The following is a 17,667-nucleotide window of genomic DNA, read 5'->3' as shown; positions in this document are numbered from 1 at the left end:
GGTTATGGTGGCCGACAAAATTGTTGTGCAGTGTAATACTCTGCTGCTAAAACATCATTCTGATGATCAGTGGGGGTCCCAGAAAGGATATCTCAATGATCAGTAAGTCATTGCTTATTCTAAGGCTAGGGTCACACAACTACTTTTTCTCCATCTGAGAGAAAATCGGTCCGATTATGCTAGTCGAACTCTGATTAGGCATGCTATCAGAGTTTGATCAGAGAGGGATCCGATTTTCTCTAAGGTGGAGAGAAAAAAAAAGTTTCTCCACTTTCTTCATTCAGTCAGTCCCTGAAATTCAGACTGCACTCGGATGTCAACCAAGTGTGGTCTGTTTTTTTCACAGACCCGTAGGTTTGCCATCCGATTCTCAGAGGCTCGCTGTTCCATGCTGTGATTTTTTCCTTGGACCACCACGGTGTACAGCCCCGTAGATTAACATGCGTATGAGTGCTATCTGAGAAACCGCGGATAGTACTTCTCCCCTTTATACGATTATTTGCACGAGCCCTAACAATCAAGGCTGTGGAGTCGGAGTCGTGGAGGTGGAGTCTGAGTCGTAGCCCATTTTGGTGGAGTCGGTATAAAATGGACCAACTCCGACTCCTAAAATATATAATAAATTGGGTACAGTAGTTCAACGAAGTTTATGGGGAATATTTTTTCATAAGAATTTGGGAAAGTTATGAAATGTCCTATAAATGTCTGTCCTATTCCTGATCTAAGGGTCTAGACTTTTAGCTGAGATGAATCTGTGCTACAGTAAATTTATCACTTAAACATGAGCCATGTATGAGGGAGTCAGAGTCGTGGAGTCGGAGTCGGTGTCATGGAAATTGAGGAGTCGGAGTCGGAGGTTTGGCTTACCAATTCCACAGCCCTGCTAACAATGTGCAATCACATATGATTGTGAGGAAACCCGTTAATGTGCTGTTTACAATCATGTCAAGGCTTCTGATATTATGTGATGTATCATTTGTGTTATGAATTCTAGTAGATCCCATTGACTTTTAATGAACTTGTCATGCCTCAGGATTCTCTGTCCGTTGAGCCACAGCAGGTTCTGTTGCTGTCCGGGTGCTGATTACCTTTTGCCTTTGTCCATTCTTTTAAGACAGCAGGTGTTTTTCATTTGTTATCTAGCCTGTCCAACACACTGCAGGTGCTACTATTTAAACCTTCCCCCTGCTGTTTTTTTCTGCTGGTGATAGTCTTTAGTGGATTCTGCTTGGAGTTCTAGTTCTACTTCTGGGTATCTAGGCCAGTCAGATAAATGTACTGCTGGGGTATATTTCTTATGCTGCACTCTCCCTTGATTCCTTAGGAGGTACGTGATACACTTTACGGAGTCAGGTCCAAGTTGTCTTCTCTAGTTTTTACCTTCAGGGTTTATCCAGGTTGCGCTGAAGCCGCTAGGGCCTGCATTACTGGACACCATAGTCTGTACAGGAACCAAGTGGGGTTTGTGCAGCTTTTTCATAGTTAGATCCTTTATCCCCGTGTTTACTACCACATGTTCATAACAGAACCATAGCCTAAAGGCCCCATACATAAAAAAATTATCTTAACCCATTGATAGTGGCAGGTTAAGTCTAACATCTCATGTGTATGGGGGGGGGGTGTCACCCGACTGTCACCTGGCAGATTATGTTGGAGAGCATAAAGATTGGGCGGTTGGAATTAAATTGCCTTATCGTTTTGTTTGACTGGGAAATGTGCCAAGCATTCCTTAGTTCCCTAGGAGAGAACCACTGTCAGAATCATCTGGCACTGGACCTCTTATAGAGCACTCTGAAGTGCTTCTCTGTGCCGAGCATTCCTGTTTAGATGGGAGGCATGAAAGATAGTTGTCAGTCAAACGATCATTCAGTCAACTGATATCTATTGTGCAAAGTCAGCTTAAGTGGAAACGTAGCCTGTGGTAGTGTATAAGTATATATTTTTGTGGAAACCCCAACCAGTGCAAATGTTCTTGCGTTCTTATTAGAAGTTTAACTTTACAGCACTCAAGAACATCTACTATACTGCAACCAAATGCACGCCCTTCCGAAGTCCCAATTTTCTAGACAAAATGTTGAATCATATTATGCTTTTGAGTGTTGACAGATTCTTGCCTTGGTTTTCTTCATATTCATGTGTTACATTTGCATTAGGCACTGTATTAGTTTTGTCTGCACAGTTCTTTTAAGATATTCATCTCTCACTCAACATTCATGGCCAAAAGTTTTGAGACCAACACAAATTTTGGCTTTCACAAAATTTGCTACATTGGTATTTTAAGATCTTTTAGTCAGATGTTTCTGTGGTTACTGAAGTACAGTTATCAGCATTTCATAAGTTTTTACATTTTTATTTACAAATACATCAAGTTTATGCAAAGACTGATTTACAGTGTTGACCCTTATTTATCAAGAGTTCTACAATTCACCCTGGCAGCTGGATATCAGCTTCTGGGCCAAATCCTAACTGATGACAACCCATTTTTGCCTAATTAGTATTTCGGAGCTTATCACAATTTATTTGCTTTTGTTTGTCCACCAGCTTTTGGAGGATTAACCACAGGTTCTCAATGAGACTGAAATCTGGAGATTTTCTTAGCCATGGACCCAAAATGTCAATGTTTTGTTCATTGATTCACTTAGTTATTACTTTTGCCTTGTGACATGGTGCTCCATCATGGGGCTTCATCCAAAAAAATAACCTTGCAGGAAGTACTTGGATTGGACGGCAGAGGACAGGTGTAAAGTTATTTTCTCTGATGAAGCCCTCTTCAGACTGTTTGGGACATCTGGAAGAATGATTGTCCGGAGAAGAAAAGGGGGGCCCACCATACGTCCTGTGTCATGCCATCAGTAAAGCACCCTGAGTCCATTCATGTGTGATGTTGCTTTTCATCCAAGGTAGTGGACTCACAATTTTGCCTAAGATCCCTTCAATGAATAAAGAATGGGATCTCAACATCCTAAAAGAGCAACTTGATCCAACAAACCAGAAGAAATTTGATGCTTTTTCCAGCATGATGGGGCACCATGTCACAAGGCAAGAGAGATAACTATGTGACTCGATGAACAAAACATTGAAATTTTTGGGTCCATGGCCAGAAAACTTCACAGATCTCAATGTCAGTCTTCAAACAGCAGATGGACAAAAAAAAACAAAGAAATTGAGATAAACTCCTAGCACTGATTAAACAAGCATGGTCTGATATCAGTCAGGATATGGCCCAGAATCTGATATTGTTAGAATCTATGTTGTTTTACTTTTCGGCCATCTTTTTGTGGTTTGCTGGCTCCTAGTCTTTTCCTCTGGTGCTGGGTGTCTTGGTCACGTGATCTCCTCACTCTTTATTACTCAGCACCTGTCTCCCATTCCCCGCTGGACATCAGTGTTGTTTTGCTTGTGCTCTGGCTAAGTTGCCTTGTTAGTTCTTTGTGCTTAGGACAATTGATTTCCTGGGACTTCTTGTTCCACCAGTTTTGTTTGCTTTTATCTTCGTTTCTGCAACTTACTTTTCTATGAGGAGATCTCCTGTTTTTGCTCCCAGTCCTTAGATCTTTTAGGGACACCCTTTCCCCTTCCTTCAGGTCTTCATTTGAGTTCAGTGCAGGAGTGTCGGTGGGGCTATTCACAATGAATAGGGCACCCATCCCAGCATAGGGTTTAAGCATACCAGGGTTAAGGGCAGTAGTCTTGCTAAATAACTGGACTACTGCCCTGTAAATATTGAGTCTTTACATAAACTTGATAAATTTGTCAATGAAATTCAAAACTTATGAAATGGTTATAATTGTACTTCAGTAACCATAGAAACATCTGACTAAAAGATCTAAAATTACCGAAGCAGCAGATTTTGTAATAACTAAAATTTGCGTCAATCTCAAAACTCTTTGCAAAAGCTGCACTTGTAAATCTGTTCTGATTTTTGTATGCATAATAAAATTAAACCACAGGATTACAATGACACCCTGAACGTTGCCGAAGGACTGTGTAAAGCCATTCGTGACCAGTAATAACCAGACCTATGAGTTTACAATTAATGTCAGTTTTTCAATATTGTGTGTATGACTCTACATTGAGCTAATCATTCAATTTCTATTCTACTGTAGCACAAAAAAATATCAGGATCGTAAAAAACAACCAAACTAAAACATATTTGTGTTTTATTACGTCTTCCAGGAAAAAAAATATTCCATATATTTTCTTATTCATATATGATCCATAGAGTTGCGCAGTAATGTGCACAAATTTTTATTGAATAAATTAAATTAAAACTAGTAAATTTCAAGCTCATAAGCATTTCATTTAAGGCAAATACAGTATACCAAGTTATTTGTGATCATTTACCAATAAAATCAAATAAGGGTACCTGCTTTGTCTAACGATGGAGAAAAAGGAACAGAAACCATTTTTTTTTTCTTTTTTCTTTTTAAATAAAAACTTTTTTTTATATTTTGCAATCATCTATTAATCAAAATGCAGACCTATGAGAAATGGCAAATGTACAATGAAATAAAGGCACGTGAAACATTGATTAAAATAAAATGAAAGGAAAACTTGTATAGCTGTATACATTGTACAATACTTTTCAATGTACAGAATAGTTATTTAGCTAAACGGATGCAGACATTCAAAATAAGTTATTTCTAATACGAGCTGAGATGTTGAGATACCCTACATAATGTCACAAAATTAGTAGTAGTAAACAAGCTTTAGTAAGAGCAAAAATGTACTAATGAAATAGAAACCCAAAATGCAATATGAAATGGCAAACAGTAAGAAGTGTTTTGTGCTTCAGACATCTTTCAGAATTGATCATTCATCTTTGTTCATGTAGGAGAAATAGTAAAACACAATAATTCATTTGCAATGACATCATGTCAGGGTCAGGGAGAGGAGTTTCTATCAACTACCCTATAATATGAGCATGTATTTCAATATCTCCTAAGAATGGCTTCGTCAGAACCACAAGCCAATCAATTAAAGAATCAAAAAAATACAAACGCAATCAAAATTGGCTTCAGTTCTTGTCTCTTTTTTTTGTTTGTTTCTGAACTGATGTCCCTCGAAGCAGTTTTCATAGACAAGGACACCATATATACAATATACAGTATGTAAGTATGTTCACATAACAAGCCTATCATTTAACATCCAAGAATACTTTGAAAAGAAATGTGGAGGCAGAACTTTTTTTTTTTTTCATAGTAAACAGGTCAAGTCCTTCATGAAAGAGTTTTTACAGCATTTTGTATGGTTAAGACTGCAGTGACTGGTTTCATATATTATAAATCTTCGTAGCAAAAGAACAACCTGAATGTGATGTGCCAAATGTATGCTTGTCACAACACTATTTCACCAAAAATATACAGAAATCAACATTCTTGTAACATGTGCATTAAATTACTGAAATGAATGAAAGTGTATGCGTCATGTTGTCACAACTAGCAGCGGGTACAGTCCAATGTTACTCATTCTGTGGTAAGATTGCTAGCAGCTGTAACATCCTTTTCTTGTAAACATGACCTTATAGATCTAGTTTGGAAAGATCATTTTTTCTACCTTGATACAAAGTGCTTTAGACTGTACAAGTAGAGAACAGTACCAGAAAAGTGTAGGGCTCCCAATACATTATGTCTATTCAATTTGGTGTCATTGACTTTCTAGGTGAGTGGGCATTTAAACCATCCACTATATACTGCATTCTATAGTTTATAGGATTAAAGATATAGGAATATCTTTATTAGATTTCTAGCCTTCACTTAAAACATGCATTTTCATGCAACAAAAAGAGATTGGCTCATAGAACTTCCATTCAGGTTCTTTCTAATTCTTGCACTGCTAATTGTAAGGGCTTTCAGAACAGTTCATGCAATGATATGAATGACTAAGGAAACTGTAAACCCTACAAAGTGTTATTTGTGTTTGACATGTGGAGGGCTAAGGGTTTCTGTACCATCCCTAGTTTTGCTAATGCTTTGAGATGATCTTGCTATTCCAGTCCTCATAGAGTCAGATAACAATGTGGTTTCCACCGTAGGCTCAGAGGCAGCATCGTATGTTTCCATCTCTGTCTCCAGCTCCTCGTCTGCAATAAAAAGTTTTGACTCTCTCCACTGTGGGTACGTGTCCTGGCTGCCTCTTGAGACACTCGAGTCACTGCATGATAGCTGTTCATTTAGTTCTTCTGTAGATTGAATTAGATTTTGTACAGAAATTGATTTGCCAAAATCCTTGTGTGTGAATGGACCTGAAGACAAAACCCCACTATTTGTATCAAGGCTTTTCCGCCTTACAAAATTTTTCGGTAAACTGGGTTGTGCAGGCTGTACGCTTTCTTTTGAAGCAACAAGGCAGGCGGTGACATCACAAGCATCCTCTTTTGTGGTCATGGGAATTATATGAATTGGTTCTGGTTTGCAGATATGCTTCAGTGGAGATACAGCTGGTATCTGTAGCGTTGTTGGTGCTGTTGGCTTTGAGGCCTGGCTTATTTGGTTTGATATACTGTTTGTTACCACAGTTACAGGTCCGTCATTTACATTTGCTGACACTTGTGTTGCTTGGCTATCCATTGTAGGACTAAACCCATAATAGGCAGGTGCATTAAATTCATTTGGTGTGAGCACAAACTGTAACCCCCGGGGGATGTTGGCACTGGCTGATCTGGTTATGAATCCACTGTTCTGTGCAGAATTTGACAAATCTTTGCTGTCTATTGGACTTTGATAATCAGAAGTTTGTTCACATTCAAATAGGGGCATCTGAAATGATGCCAATGTCAGTGCTGAGGCAGATCCCTTCTTTAAGACCTGTTGGTAGATATCAAGTAGGCTGTCCAATTTTGACTCAATTGACTGTACCTAGTAAAGAAATAAAAATATAAACATATATCTCATCATTGCCAATTTTAGTAATTATGAATCTTGGGCAAAATCTATTTTTATCAAATGCCTATATCAAAAGGGGCCACATACACTTCCACTCAGACTCTTTTCAAACTCCATTTTTTTTACTTCTGTTGAATGCATATTCCAGTAAATGCTCCTGAAATATAAATTAACAGAAATGTTTGATAGAGGCCATATAGTGGCATTCATCACCCTTAGAACTCCTTTTTAACCCACTAGCAACAGCCGCCAAACATGTATGGCAAGTTTATGGATTACAGCTCCAAGCTTCTGAAAGTAACATATAATAAACAATCTTTTTCCTCCTTCTCATCTGTTTTTCTAATATAGATTTGCATGTAGATTGTGAGAATGCTTATTATTATTATTAGTTGACTAGTTACTTTTACTAGTTTTACTAGTTACATAGGCAGATTGCTTTGTGGGACGCTAATTAAAAGCTGTGCTGAGGATCCTCAAAGATAAGAGATTCATGAGTCTCCTGTCCAGCGGCCAGAGACTACTGACCTACCTGATGGACTGGAATCCCGCGAATCGATTCACCCATCTCTACTAGTCACCAAAATTTAGTTTTGTTTTTTAAATGTTGCAATTAAAATTGTGTATTATAGAAATTTACTGCAGATGAGTCACTCATAAATGAGTTGTCCGGTCTTATATGAACCAGGATTCCCTATTTCAGCCAACCATTATTCTTATGCTTTTTCAAAGCAACTCTGTTTCATATCAATGGGATTTGGTAGAGGATCTCTGCCATCATTAAGGACATACTGTATCGGTCTGAAACGTGTAGGGAACATTTATATAAGCCATAATTGGGAACAAACGTTTCTAAGAATGCTCATGTCCTGATTATCTACCTGTCTAAACAGGCTAGCAATCGCCCTACGAATGAGCGAAATGCTTGTTCATTCAGTGAGATGATGTGTAAGCAGTAGTGATGAGCGAGCGTGCTTGTTTAACCCTTTCGCCGAGCACGCTCGGGTGCTTTCCGAGTATCTTTGGCGTGCTCGTATATTAAATTCGAGTCCCTGCGTCTGCATGATTTCTGGCTGCGTCAACACATGCAGAGATTGCCTGTTTGTTAGGGAATCCTCACATGTTGAGGTGAAAGGGTTAAAAGAGCACGCTCGCTCATCACTATTAAGCAGACTTAAAAATCATAGCTCTTGTCTTCACATAGGCTTGTGTAAACAGGTCATGTGTGGCCGAGATGCTCTGTGTGCATAGAATGATCGTATTAATGATCGTTCTGTGTGCTTGGAAGTGTTGTCTGTCTGTCTAAACTGGCCTTTAAAGAAAATCTGTTGATCTGTTGCCAGGTTTCTACTACCCTATCTGAGAGCAGCATGATGTAGGAGCAGGGAACATGATTTCAGCAATGTGTAATTTACTGGACTGTGTGTTGTATTTTTGATAAAATCAGTGTTTTCTCTGCTGCAGATCTGCCAGTTCCCTGAATGCTGAGCTCTGTATAACCCTGCCCACACCACTGATTGGCAACTTTCGGTATAGACTGTGCATAGGCAGAAAACTGACAATCAGTTGTGGGGGCAGGGTTATACAGAGCTCATGAATATAGAGGACTACATGGCAGCAGGTTTACTAGTCATCTAGTGATAATCTCCTGCTAACAAATCAGTCATTTTATCAAAACTACAGCAACCTAGTAAGTGACATATCACTGGAATCAGGGTCTCTGTCTCTACATCATGTTGCTCTCAGATTAGATGGCAAAAACCTGGTGATGTATTTCCTTTAAACAACTGCTGGTTTCCATATAGGTCAACTAACGGCCATAGTCAGCTAGTCTAAAGGGAACCTTAGTCTGAAGTCCAGAAGAGGAGAGATATTTGTGATGCTGCTATCTTTAACCCCAGAGGATTGTCCAAATGGACATATTGTAACAAAACTTCAGCTGTGTATGTAGGAGCTAGTCTAGACAGGATTTCATCTTCTGAGAATGAAATGCAAGAGATTCAACCACAAGTTTATTAGGCAGTTGCATCAACTTTCATTATTAAATATGTTACCTGTTTTTCCACTTTTACTACTCGGCCCAACATACTGAGGTCATCCCCTGCCTCAATTTCATGTACAGTTTTCTCACGACTCTTTTTATCTGTTGCTATTTGACCTTTGCCAAGAATCTGATCGACCCTGCACATGAAAAATAAAGCACAATGTAAATCATTCAGCAACAGAGGAGAAGAAACTAGAAGACAACAGATTTTAAGGAATGCAAATGAGAATAGAACTGTTTTCACCTCAGGGGCTCCTGCACAAGACCATAAAAATCGGACGAGTGCTATCCGTCGTTTTGAAGGATAGCACTCGTCCTCATGCTATTTTATGAGGCTGCACACATCCACAGTTTACCTCCGATAATCGGGATGCACTCGGCCATTCAAGTATGTAGGTGAGAAAAATTGGACCACACGCGGTTGATATAACAATGTGGACTGATTTTCATGGACAGACTGAATGGAGCAGATGTAGAAACTTTTTTTTTTTTTAATTCTCCACATCCAAGAAAATCGGATCACACTCTGATGAAACTCTGATCAGAGTGTAATTAGCATAATTGGACCGATTTTCTCAGATGAAAGAAAAACGGTCCTGTCAGCCTAAGGATACAATTAAGGCTGTATTCATAATTCGTGCTGCCTTAGGCACCTAGAGTTAACCCCTTTAACTGGGAGTCTCATGAATATTTTGGAGTTGGCAGGTATTGTATTAATTGTATTAATATTATTGTATTAATTTAAAGGAGTTGTCCTGGATTTAAAGGAGTTGTCCACTACTGTGAAATTTTTAGCAAGCCCTGCAGCTTGCCAGATATTAACGGTGTGTAATGTACACACTGCAAGGATTCGGCTCCGCTTGCCAGTTCCAGTGGTCGTCATGTGACCTCAAGTATGTGATTTGCATACTTGCTGTCCGGTGCTGACTAGAGTCTCAGCCACGTCTCTCAATAGTTTTTATTGATAAGCAGATGAGACTTTAGTTGGCTCTTGATTACAAGTATGCAAATCACATAATTACGGTAACATGTCGACCGCTGCAAGGTGCCAGAAAAATAATGCCTTGGGTACTACTACCATATTGCTGGAGACTGGCTGGCCTGACTTCTCTGCTCTATCTCATCGACTGTCTACATGATTATTCATAGGCAAACAAAGAGCAATTCTTATGCAGTCAAAGCTGCTTTTATGTTGAATTCTTGCATGTACCTGAGCCTGAAAAATCATATAAAAACATATCGGAAATCAAAAATATATTTTTTAGTATGCAAATGAATAGGAAATAGAACAGGTGTATCGTAATGACAAAGTCTTTATTCCGTTATTATAACACATATACTGTTCTTACTTAACAAAGAAAACATGCTAATTACTAACCGTGTTTGAAGGCTCTTTATCCTGCATAGCATATCTAAATGTCCAGCAGAATATTGCTCAATCACATCTTTCACATCATAAGGACGCAAAGTTTCCTTAAACTTCCTCTTTGCTACGTGGAACTTCATAATTCTGTAGGAAAAATGTTATGGTTAACTAATTTCCCTTGTAAATCATGGATGATTGATAGGCAGAAAATTAGTAAAACGATCCCACTTAGGGACTTCTAACATTCATGGTCATTTTAAGTAACTTGCCATGAGGATTTTATACTTTTAATCTAATGGCATGTACAGCGGGTGAAATAAGTATTGAACATGTCACCATTTTTTTAAGTAAATATATTTCTAAAGGAGCTTTTGACATGAAATTCTCACCAGATGTTGGTAACAACCTATCCAATCCACACAGGCAACTAAATCTAACCATAGATGTCCATAAGTTAAGTTATGTGTAATGAGAAATAACACAGGGAAAGTATTGAACACGATTACTGAAATTTAATTAACACTTCATCCAAAAGCCTTTGTTGGTGATGACAGCTTCAAGACGACTCCTGTATGGAGACACTAGTCGCATGCATTGCTCAGGTGTGATTTTGGCCCATTCTTCCACACAAACACTTTTCAAATTCTGAAGGTTCTGTGGGCTTCTTCTATAATCTCTGAGCTTTAGTTCCTTCCAGAAATGTTCTATTGGACTCAGTTCAGGTGATTGGCTGGGCCATTCCAACAGCTTTATTTTCTTTCTCTGTAACCAATTCATTGTTTCCTTGGCTGTGTGTTTGGGATCATTGTGTGGCTGAATTGTCCACCCTCATTTCATCTTCATCATGCTGGTAGATGGCAGCAGATTTTTTTCAAGAATGTCAGTACATTTCGCCATTCATTATTCCTTCAATTGCATGAATTTCGCTACTGCCATATGCTGAAAAAACGCCCCACACCAGGATGTACCCACCTATAAACTTCACTGTTGGTATGGTGTTTTTGGGGCTATATGCAGTGCCTTTTGGACTCCAAACATGCTGTGTATTATGGCATTCAAAGAGTTCAATTGTGGTCTCATCTAACCAGACTGTGTTCAATACTTTTTCCCTGTGTTATTTCTCATTATTAAACATAATTTATGGACATCTATGGTTGATTTCTTTGGCTGTGTGGAATAGATGGGTTCTTACCGACATCTGGTGAGAATTTCATGTACAATAATAATAAAAAGGGGAGAGGGAACAAAGGAGAATCAGCTCACCACAATCTGAAGCACCTTGTCAGCAGGATACATCGCACGGAGCCGCCTTAGTCCAGGTGTTAGAACTCTCCTGTTTGTTTTTTCCATCTTGTGTTTTGCGGTCACGTGACCACCTGCCTTTATATTCCTGCTCCGCCCTTTTGGCTGTGCTGGACTTCAGTGTTGTTTGACTGTTTTTCTAGCCAGGTGCTTCTGTGCCTATCTCTGTCAGTTCGCTTGGTCCTTCTGGGACCTCTAGTACCTTTTTGTCTGTTTATCTTTTTGTGTTTTGCAACAACTTCTCTGTTTAGGAGGTGTCCCATTTTTGTTCCAGTCCTTAGTTCTTTTAGGGACCCCTCCCCTTATGCTATAGGTCTTCGTTCAGACTAGCCGAGGACTAAGGCGAGTCTGTTCGCTAGGAACAGGCAGTCCACTACATCGTAGGGATTCAGCTTAGTCTTAATGTAGGAACAGCTTTCCCCTATCTTTCCTTAGTACATGTTGCAGATCATAACACCAGGCAGATATAATCATGTAGAAAAAAAGTAGTTCTCCAGCAATGATGGAAAAACAGGTAAGTATAAAACTTCACATTTATTTAAGCATATTATAAGTCCAACACGTCGGCATGACATAGTGTTTCCTGGTGGGCTGCACTAACGCGTTTCGGGCTAGCATGCCTTAGTCATGGTCTGTGTGAAAAAGCATCTAGCTAAGCTAATAAACATTTGTTCACTAGTTAAATAATTAGCACCAGTGTGCCAAATAATATTTAACTCTATCCTAGCTGGATGCAATAAAAGACTGAAAATACATTAGAACACAACATGAAACAAACTATTAGTACTGAATGATTAAATCTTGCCTTATCTAATATTCATATCAAGCAGTATTGTAGTTTGGAGCATATAGATCCAATATGATTCTCTGTTTAGTATTTTCATCTTTAAATCTCCTCCTCTGAAAAAAACTTTTTCAATATCTGCAAGTCTGAACTATGTCATATCCCCCTTATATCATCAAAAAATATTTACCAATTCTCAATCAGAACAATCAGGACTTACCTGTTTTTTCATCATTGCTGGAGAACTACTTTTTTCTTTCATGTCAATAGCGCTTTTAGAAATATAGTTACTTAGCAAATTGGTGACGTGTTCAATACTTATTTCACCCGCTGTATATACAGACGCCTTCATGCTAATTAAATCCATACTTGACTGCAGAAATCAGTTTTGTAGTTTCTGAGAAATCCTGTACGAAATTTGCAAATGAGAGCGCCGCATGAGCTTCGGAGTGGGGCATTGCCCACCTTCTTATTCCCCACCCGTCAACTGCCTCTTGTGTCTGACTGAAAAGTCACTCTTTTTTCAATTACCTGCCTCCCCTGACTTCAGGTTGACACTTTTTCGCTGCTGCGTGTTCCTGCACAGCTCAGTTCTTCAGATGGGGATGGCACGAGCTCATATCAATACACTGAGTCCAGCCATGTAATGAGTAACTTATTGTGCAGGATCTCACTCAGAGGAGGTAAGTCACTGAAACAAGAGTGATCTGTCAATCAGACTCAGGAAGCAGGGAATAGGGGAGGGTAGGAGAGTTGCAAGTACAATGTCTGTTCCAGCCCCAAAACACTTGCATATTTACATATGATACATTTACATTGTTTCGAAAAAGTATAACCTGCAAACTTTTCCACATTTTTCCACATTTCTTCACATTGCACCCACAAACTTAACTGTATTTCTTTGGGATTTTATGTGATATACCAACACTATGTAGCAAGTATTTGTGAAATTTAAAGGAAATGATACATGATTTTAAAAATATTTAAAAAATATAAATCTTAAAATTGTGACGTGCATTTGTATTCAGACCCCCGTAGTCTGATACCCCTAAATAAAATCCAGAGTGATCAATTGCATCCAAAAGTCACCCGATTAGTAAATTCAGTCCATCAGTGTGTAATTTATTCTCAATGTAATTACAGCTGTTCTGTGAGGGCCTCAGTGATCTGTTTGAGAACATTAGTGATCACTCAGCAACATTACAACCAAAGAACTGACCAGACAGGTCAGGGATAAAGTTGTGGAGAAGAGTAAAGGAGGGTTAGGTTATAAAAAAACAGCCCAAGTTCCGGACATCTCACAGAGCACTGTTCAATCCATCATTCAAAAAAGGAAAGAGTATGGCAAAACTGCAGACCTAATAAGACATGGCTGTCCACCTAAACTGATATCCCAAGCAAGGAGAGCACTAATTCGAGAAGCAGTCAAGAGGCCCATGGTCACTGTGGAGGAGCTACAGAGATCCACAGCTCAGGTGAGAGAATCTTTCCACAGGACATTTATTAGTTGTATACTTCACAAATCTGGCCTTTATGGAAGAGTGGCAAGAAGAAAGACATTTTTGAAAGCAAGCCATAAGAAGTCCTTTTTGCAGTTTGCAAAAGGCAATGTAGAAGACACAGCAAGCATGTGGAAGAAAGTGCTCTAGTCAGATGAGACCAAAGTAGAGCTTTTTGGGCTAAATACAGGATGCTATGTGTGGTGGAAAACTAACACAGTGCATCACCCTGAAAACACCATTCCCACCGACAAACATATTGGTGGCAGCATTATGCTGAGGAGATGCTTTTCTTCAGCTCGAACAGGAAAGCTGGTCAGAGTTAATGGGAAGATGGATGGAGCTAAATACTGGGCTATCCAGGAGGAAAACCTCTTACAGGCTGCAAAAGACATTAGACTGGGGTGTAGGTTCACCTTCCAGCAGGACAACTACCCTAAACATACTGCCAGAGCTACAATGTAATGGTTTAAATCAAAGCATATTCATGTGTGTAAATGGCCCAGTCACATTCCCGACTTAAATCCCATTGAGAATCTGTGACAAAACTTGAAAATTGCTGTTCACAGACTCTTCATCCAATCTCACCGAGCTAGAGCTAGTATGCAAAGAAGAATGGGAAAAAATTTCAGCCTTTAGGTGGTGGTCCTACAAAGTATTGACTTAGGGGGACTGAATACAAATTCACATCACAATTTTAAGATTCATATTTTTTAAATAATTACAAAGCCATGTATCATTTCCTTCACACTTCACAAATACATGTTACTTTATGTTGGTATATCACATAAAATCCCAATAAAATACATTTAAGCTTGTGGGTGTAAAACGTGAAAAAATTTGGAAAAGTTCACGGGGTATGAATACGTTTTCAAGGCACTTTATATATGATTTCAATACTGGATTTCACAGAAACAGCAAAATGGATTTCTACAATCATGGTATGGATTTAATCAGTATGAAACTTCCTGAACATATTTGACATTAGTTTGCTGTAAAAAATACTGATGACAGTTATCTCCTTTTCGTAATGTAGGTGATAACTTGCTGATCTCTGGGGGGTCTGACCGCTGGGTTCTGGAACCCCGAGAATAGAGCTCTGCAACCCCATCTTGAATTGCACAATGATGCACATGTTTTATCTTTGCTCCATTCATTATCTATGAGACTGCGGGAAATAGTGGGACACTGTACTCGGCAGTCCCATAGAAAATGAATGGAGTGGATGTCGAGCAAGCACACCTCTATTCCATTCAATATGGGTTTCAGAGACTAGTTCCTGGGTTTCAGATCCCCTACTCGGTATCGCTGGGTGTCTCACAGCAAGTAATGTCCAATCAGCAGGATTTGAGATTAATTGCTCTTTTGGGAATAATCCATTCTCTGTGCTTACCCCATGATGGTAATTTTAGTGGTACTTTTTAAAAATATATATTAGGAACAGTTAATTTAATAGAGATGTGCAGCTTAAAAAAAGTTCTTGCATAATTTTTTATCTAAGACATGACGCATATTTGGCTAGGCTATATAGTTCCTGTAAACAGAGCCTTAAGTATAGATACCTAATAAAGTAGACACTTGAATGTAATTATAATATCTATACCATTTTTCATTGACACTGTAATTAACTACATATAAACTGTAATCCAAATTAAAAATATTAAAACAGAAGATTTTCCAACATTTTTTGTGTAACATTGTTAAGTCAATTGTCTTATTCTAAACCACCACAAGAGGGCAGTAAAACAATGTCCTAACATTTTTACCATGACTGAGAAAGTAAGTGCTGAATGATTGGCAGCTAAATACATTCTGAAAATACTTTCATTTATAATTTGCGTTGTCCTAAGAGCCAAAAACAAACACATGGATAAGTACATGACTCCTTTTCTTAGATGAAAGTAGCAGCAGATTGGCAGGGTGACAGCAGCAGCTCAGAGCCCGGGTGAGTTGTAACAGTTGTGGAGAAATTAAGTAGAATAGGTGAAAATGTTTTCAAGAAAGACAAGCTGGCTTTGACAGTAAACGCAAGCTCAGCGATCAAGTGGTCACTGCAGATCCAGCTTCAGAAACTGTTCCATTACATGCCAGTCATTTAAATGGACATGCTCAGCGAGCGAGAGGTGCTCAGGTTCATGGAGGAGTGTCCTCAGCAGACAATCCTCCTCTATTACATTCATGTGCCCTAACTGGACATACTCACAGTGGCTTGTGGTTAATCATGAAGTAGTAAACGGGTGCTTGATCCATTTTATTAAGGATAGATAGCTATAAAAAGGTCAGTATTTTCACACAGGCTTTGGATAACTTTTTTGGTTGTAACTCTGACTTGTGACTACCTGTAGTGCTAAAAATCCTCTATGAGAACACAAAAAGCCAAGCAATCCTTCTCTTGGGGCATAGTATGAGCATGGTCTCATTCAAGGGCACCAGAAGGCTGGGAAAATTGGAATCTTAAAGGTGTTGTCCACTACTAAGACAACCCTTCTTGATCTAAATGTTTGGCCCTGATAAAATAAAAAAGCTTATACTCACCTCCTGTGCTGGTGCCGTTGCAGTGGTGTCGGCAGTCGTGTTTTCGGGGCTCTCATGCGGTTGTTATGATATGCGAACCTGGCGCCCAATCAGCGCTGATGTCACTGTCCACGCCTTTGTACAGTTAAGTTATTAACAGGAAGTGAGTGGCTGCTGTAGCTCTGGCTTCCAGTTAATTACTTAACTGTACAAAGGTGTGGAAAGTGACATCAGCGCTGATTGGGCGCAGGGCTCACGTGTCATAAAAACCACACGTGAGCCCCAGTAATACGAGTGCCGATACCTCTGGAACGGCGCCGGCACGGGAGGTGAGTATAAGCTTTTTTTATTTTATCTGTGCCAAACATTTAGATCAAGAAGGGGTTGTCCTAGTAGCGGACACCCCCTTTAAGGCCCATCATACACCAATTAGCCAAAAAAATAAAATTCAACACAACTAAGAATAGTATAGCATATCTATAATAGATTATTATATGAATAACCATACAATCATTTAAAATATTCATTTAATAGATTTTTTTAAAATACATACAGTACAGACCAAAAGTTTGGACACACCTTCTCATTTAAAGATTTTTCTGTATTTTCATGGCTATGAAAATTCTACATTCACACTGAAGACATCAAAACTATGAATTAACACGTGGAATTATACACTTAACAAAAAAGTGTGAAAAAACTGAAAATATGTCTTATATTCTAGGCTCTTCAAAGTAGCCACCTTTTGCTTTGATGACTGCTTTGCACACTCTTGGCATTCTCTTGATGAGCTTCAAGAGGTAGTCACTAGAGATGAGCGGTGTTCGACTAGAACTGTTCGCCAATCTCAAATTCGAGCTGTTTTGGGTGGTGTTCGAGTCGTTCGACGAACGCGAACGATTTGCAAAAAATTCGGCTGTTCGAGGTTATGTTCGATAACTGTTCGTGCACCAAAAGCGTGTCCTGCATGTCTGGCGCTATTTAGAGCACCAAACATGCAGGGATTGTCTGCCACTCACTGTAATGCCACAGCCATGGTGGTTGTGGCATTACAGTAGTTGCCCAAATCGATGGGAACAGTGCTCACAGTGAAACATGAAAAGCCGGCAATTCAGCAGCGGCATACACCGGTACCCGACAATTTAGAACCGAAAGAATAGAGTATCACACATAGATTAGATACATAGAAACATGTCAGTCACATATATAAGAAGTGCAGTGACAGTGTTGGTTACTGTACTTGTCATTTAGTGTTAAAGGATTTATTAAAAAAA

General features: G+C 39.1%; 1 protein-coding gene across 4 annotated transcripts in view; it reads right to left on the bottom strand.

Moving 5' to 3' along the window:
• Positions 1 to 4,531: 4,531 nt before the first annotated feature.
• Positions 4,532 to 17,667, bottom strand: part of KCNQ5 (potassium voltage-gated channel subfamily Q member 5) — an 866,735-nt gene continuing 853,599 nt past the window's right edge. For all 4 annotated transcript variants that reach the window (XM_073675560.1, XM_073675562.1, XM_073675559.1 and 1 more), the window contains 3 exons: positions 10,307 to 10,438; positions 8,939 to 9,065; positions 4,532 to 6,857 (listed from right to left, as the gene is read on the bottom strand). In XM_073675560.1, the coding sequence (XP_073531661.1) occupies positions 5,910 to 6,857; positions 8,939 to 9,065; positions 10,307 to 10,438 (1,207 nt within the window). In that variant the 3' untranslated portion in view covers positions 4,532 to 5,909. The remainder of the gene's footprint in view (positions 6,858 to 8,938; positions 9,066 to 10,306; positions 10,439 to 17,667) is intronic.

This window comes from Phyllobates terribilis, unplaced genomic scaffold, assembly GCF_046119375.1.
Source record: "Phyllobates terribilis strain yellow unplaced genomic scaffold, ASM4611937v1 Scaffold_3__8_contigs__length_932513732, whole genome shotgun sequence".
In the NCBI taxonomy this organism is placed as follows: domain Eukaryota; kingdom Metazoa; phylum Chordata; class Amphibia; order Anura; family Dendrobatidae; genus Phyllobates; species Phyllobates terribilis.
Note: the sequence above shows the minus strand (reverse complement) of the source record. Positions and strands in the feature narration are given on the sequence as shown.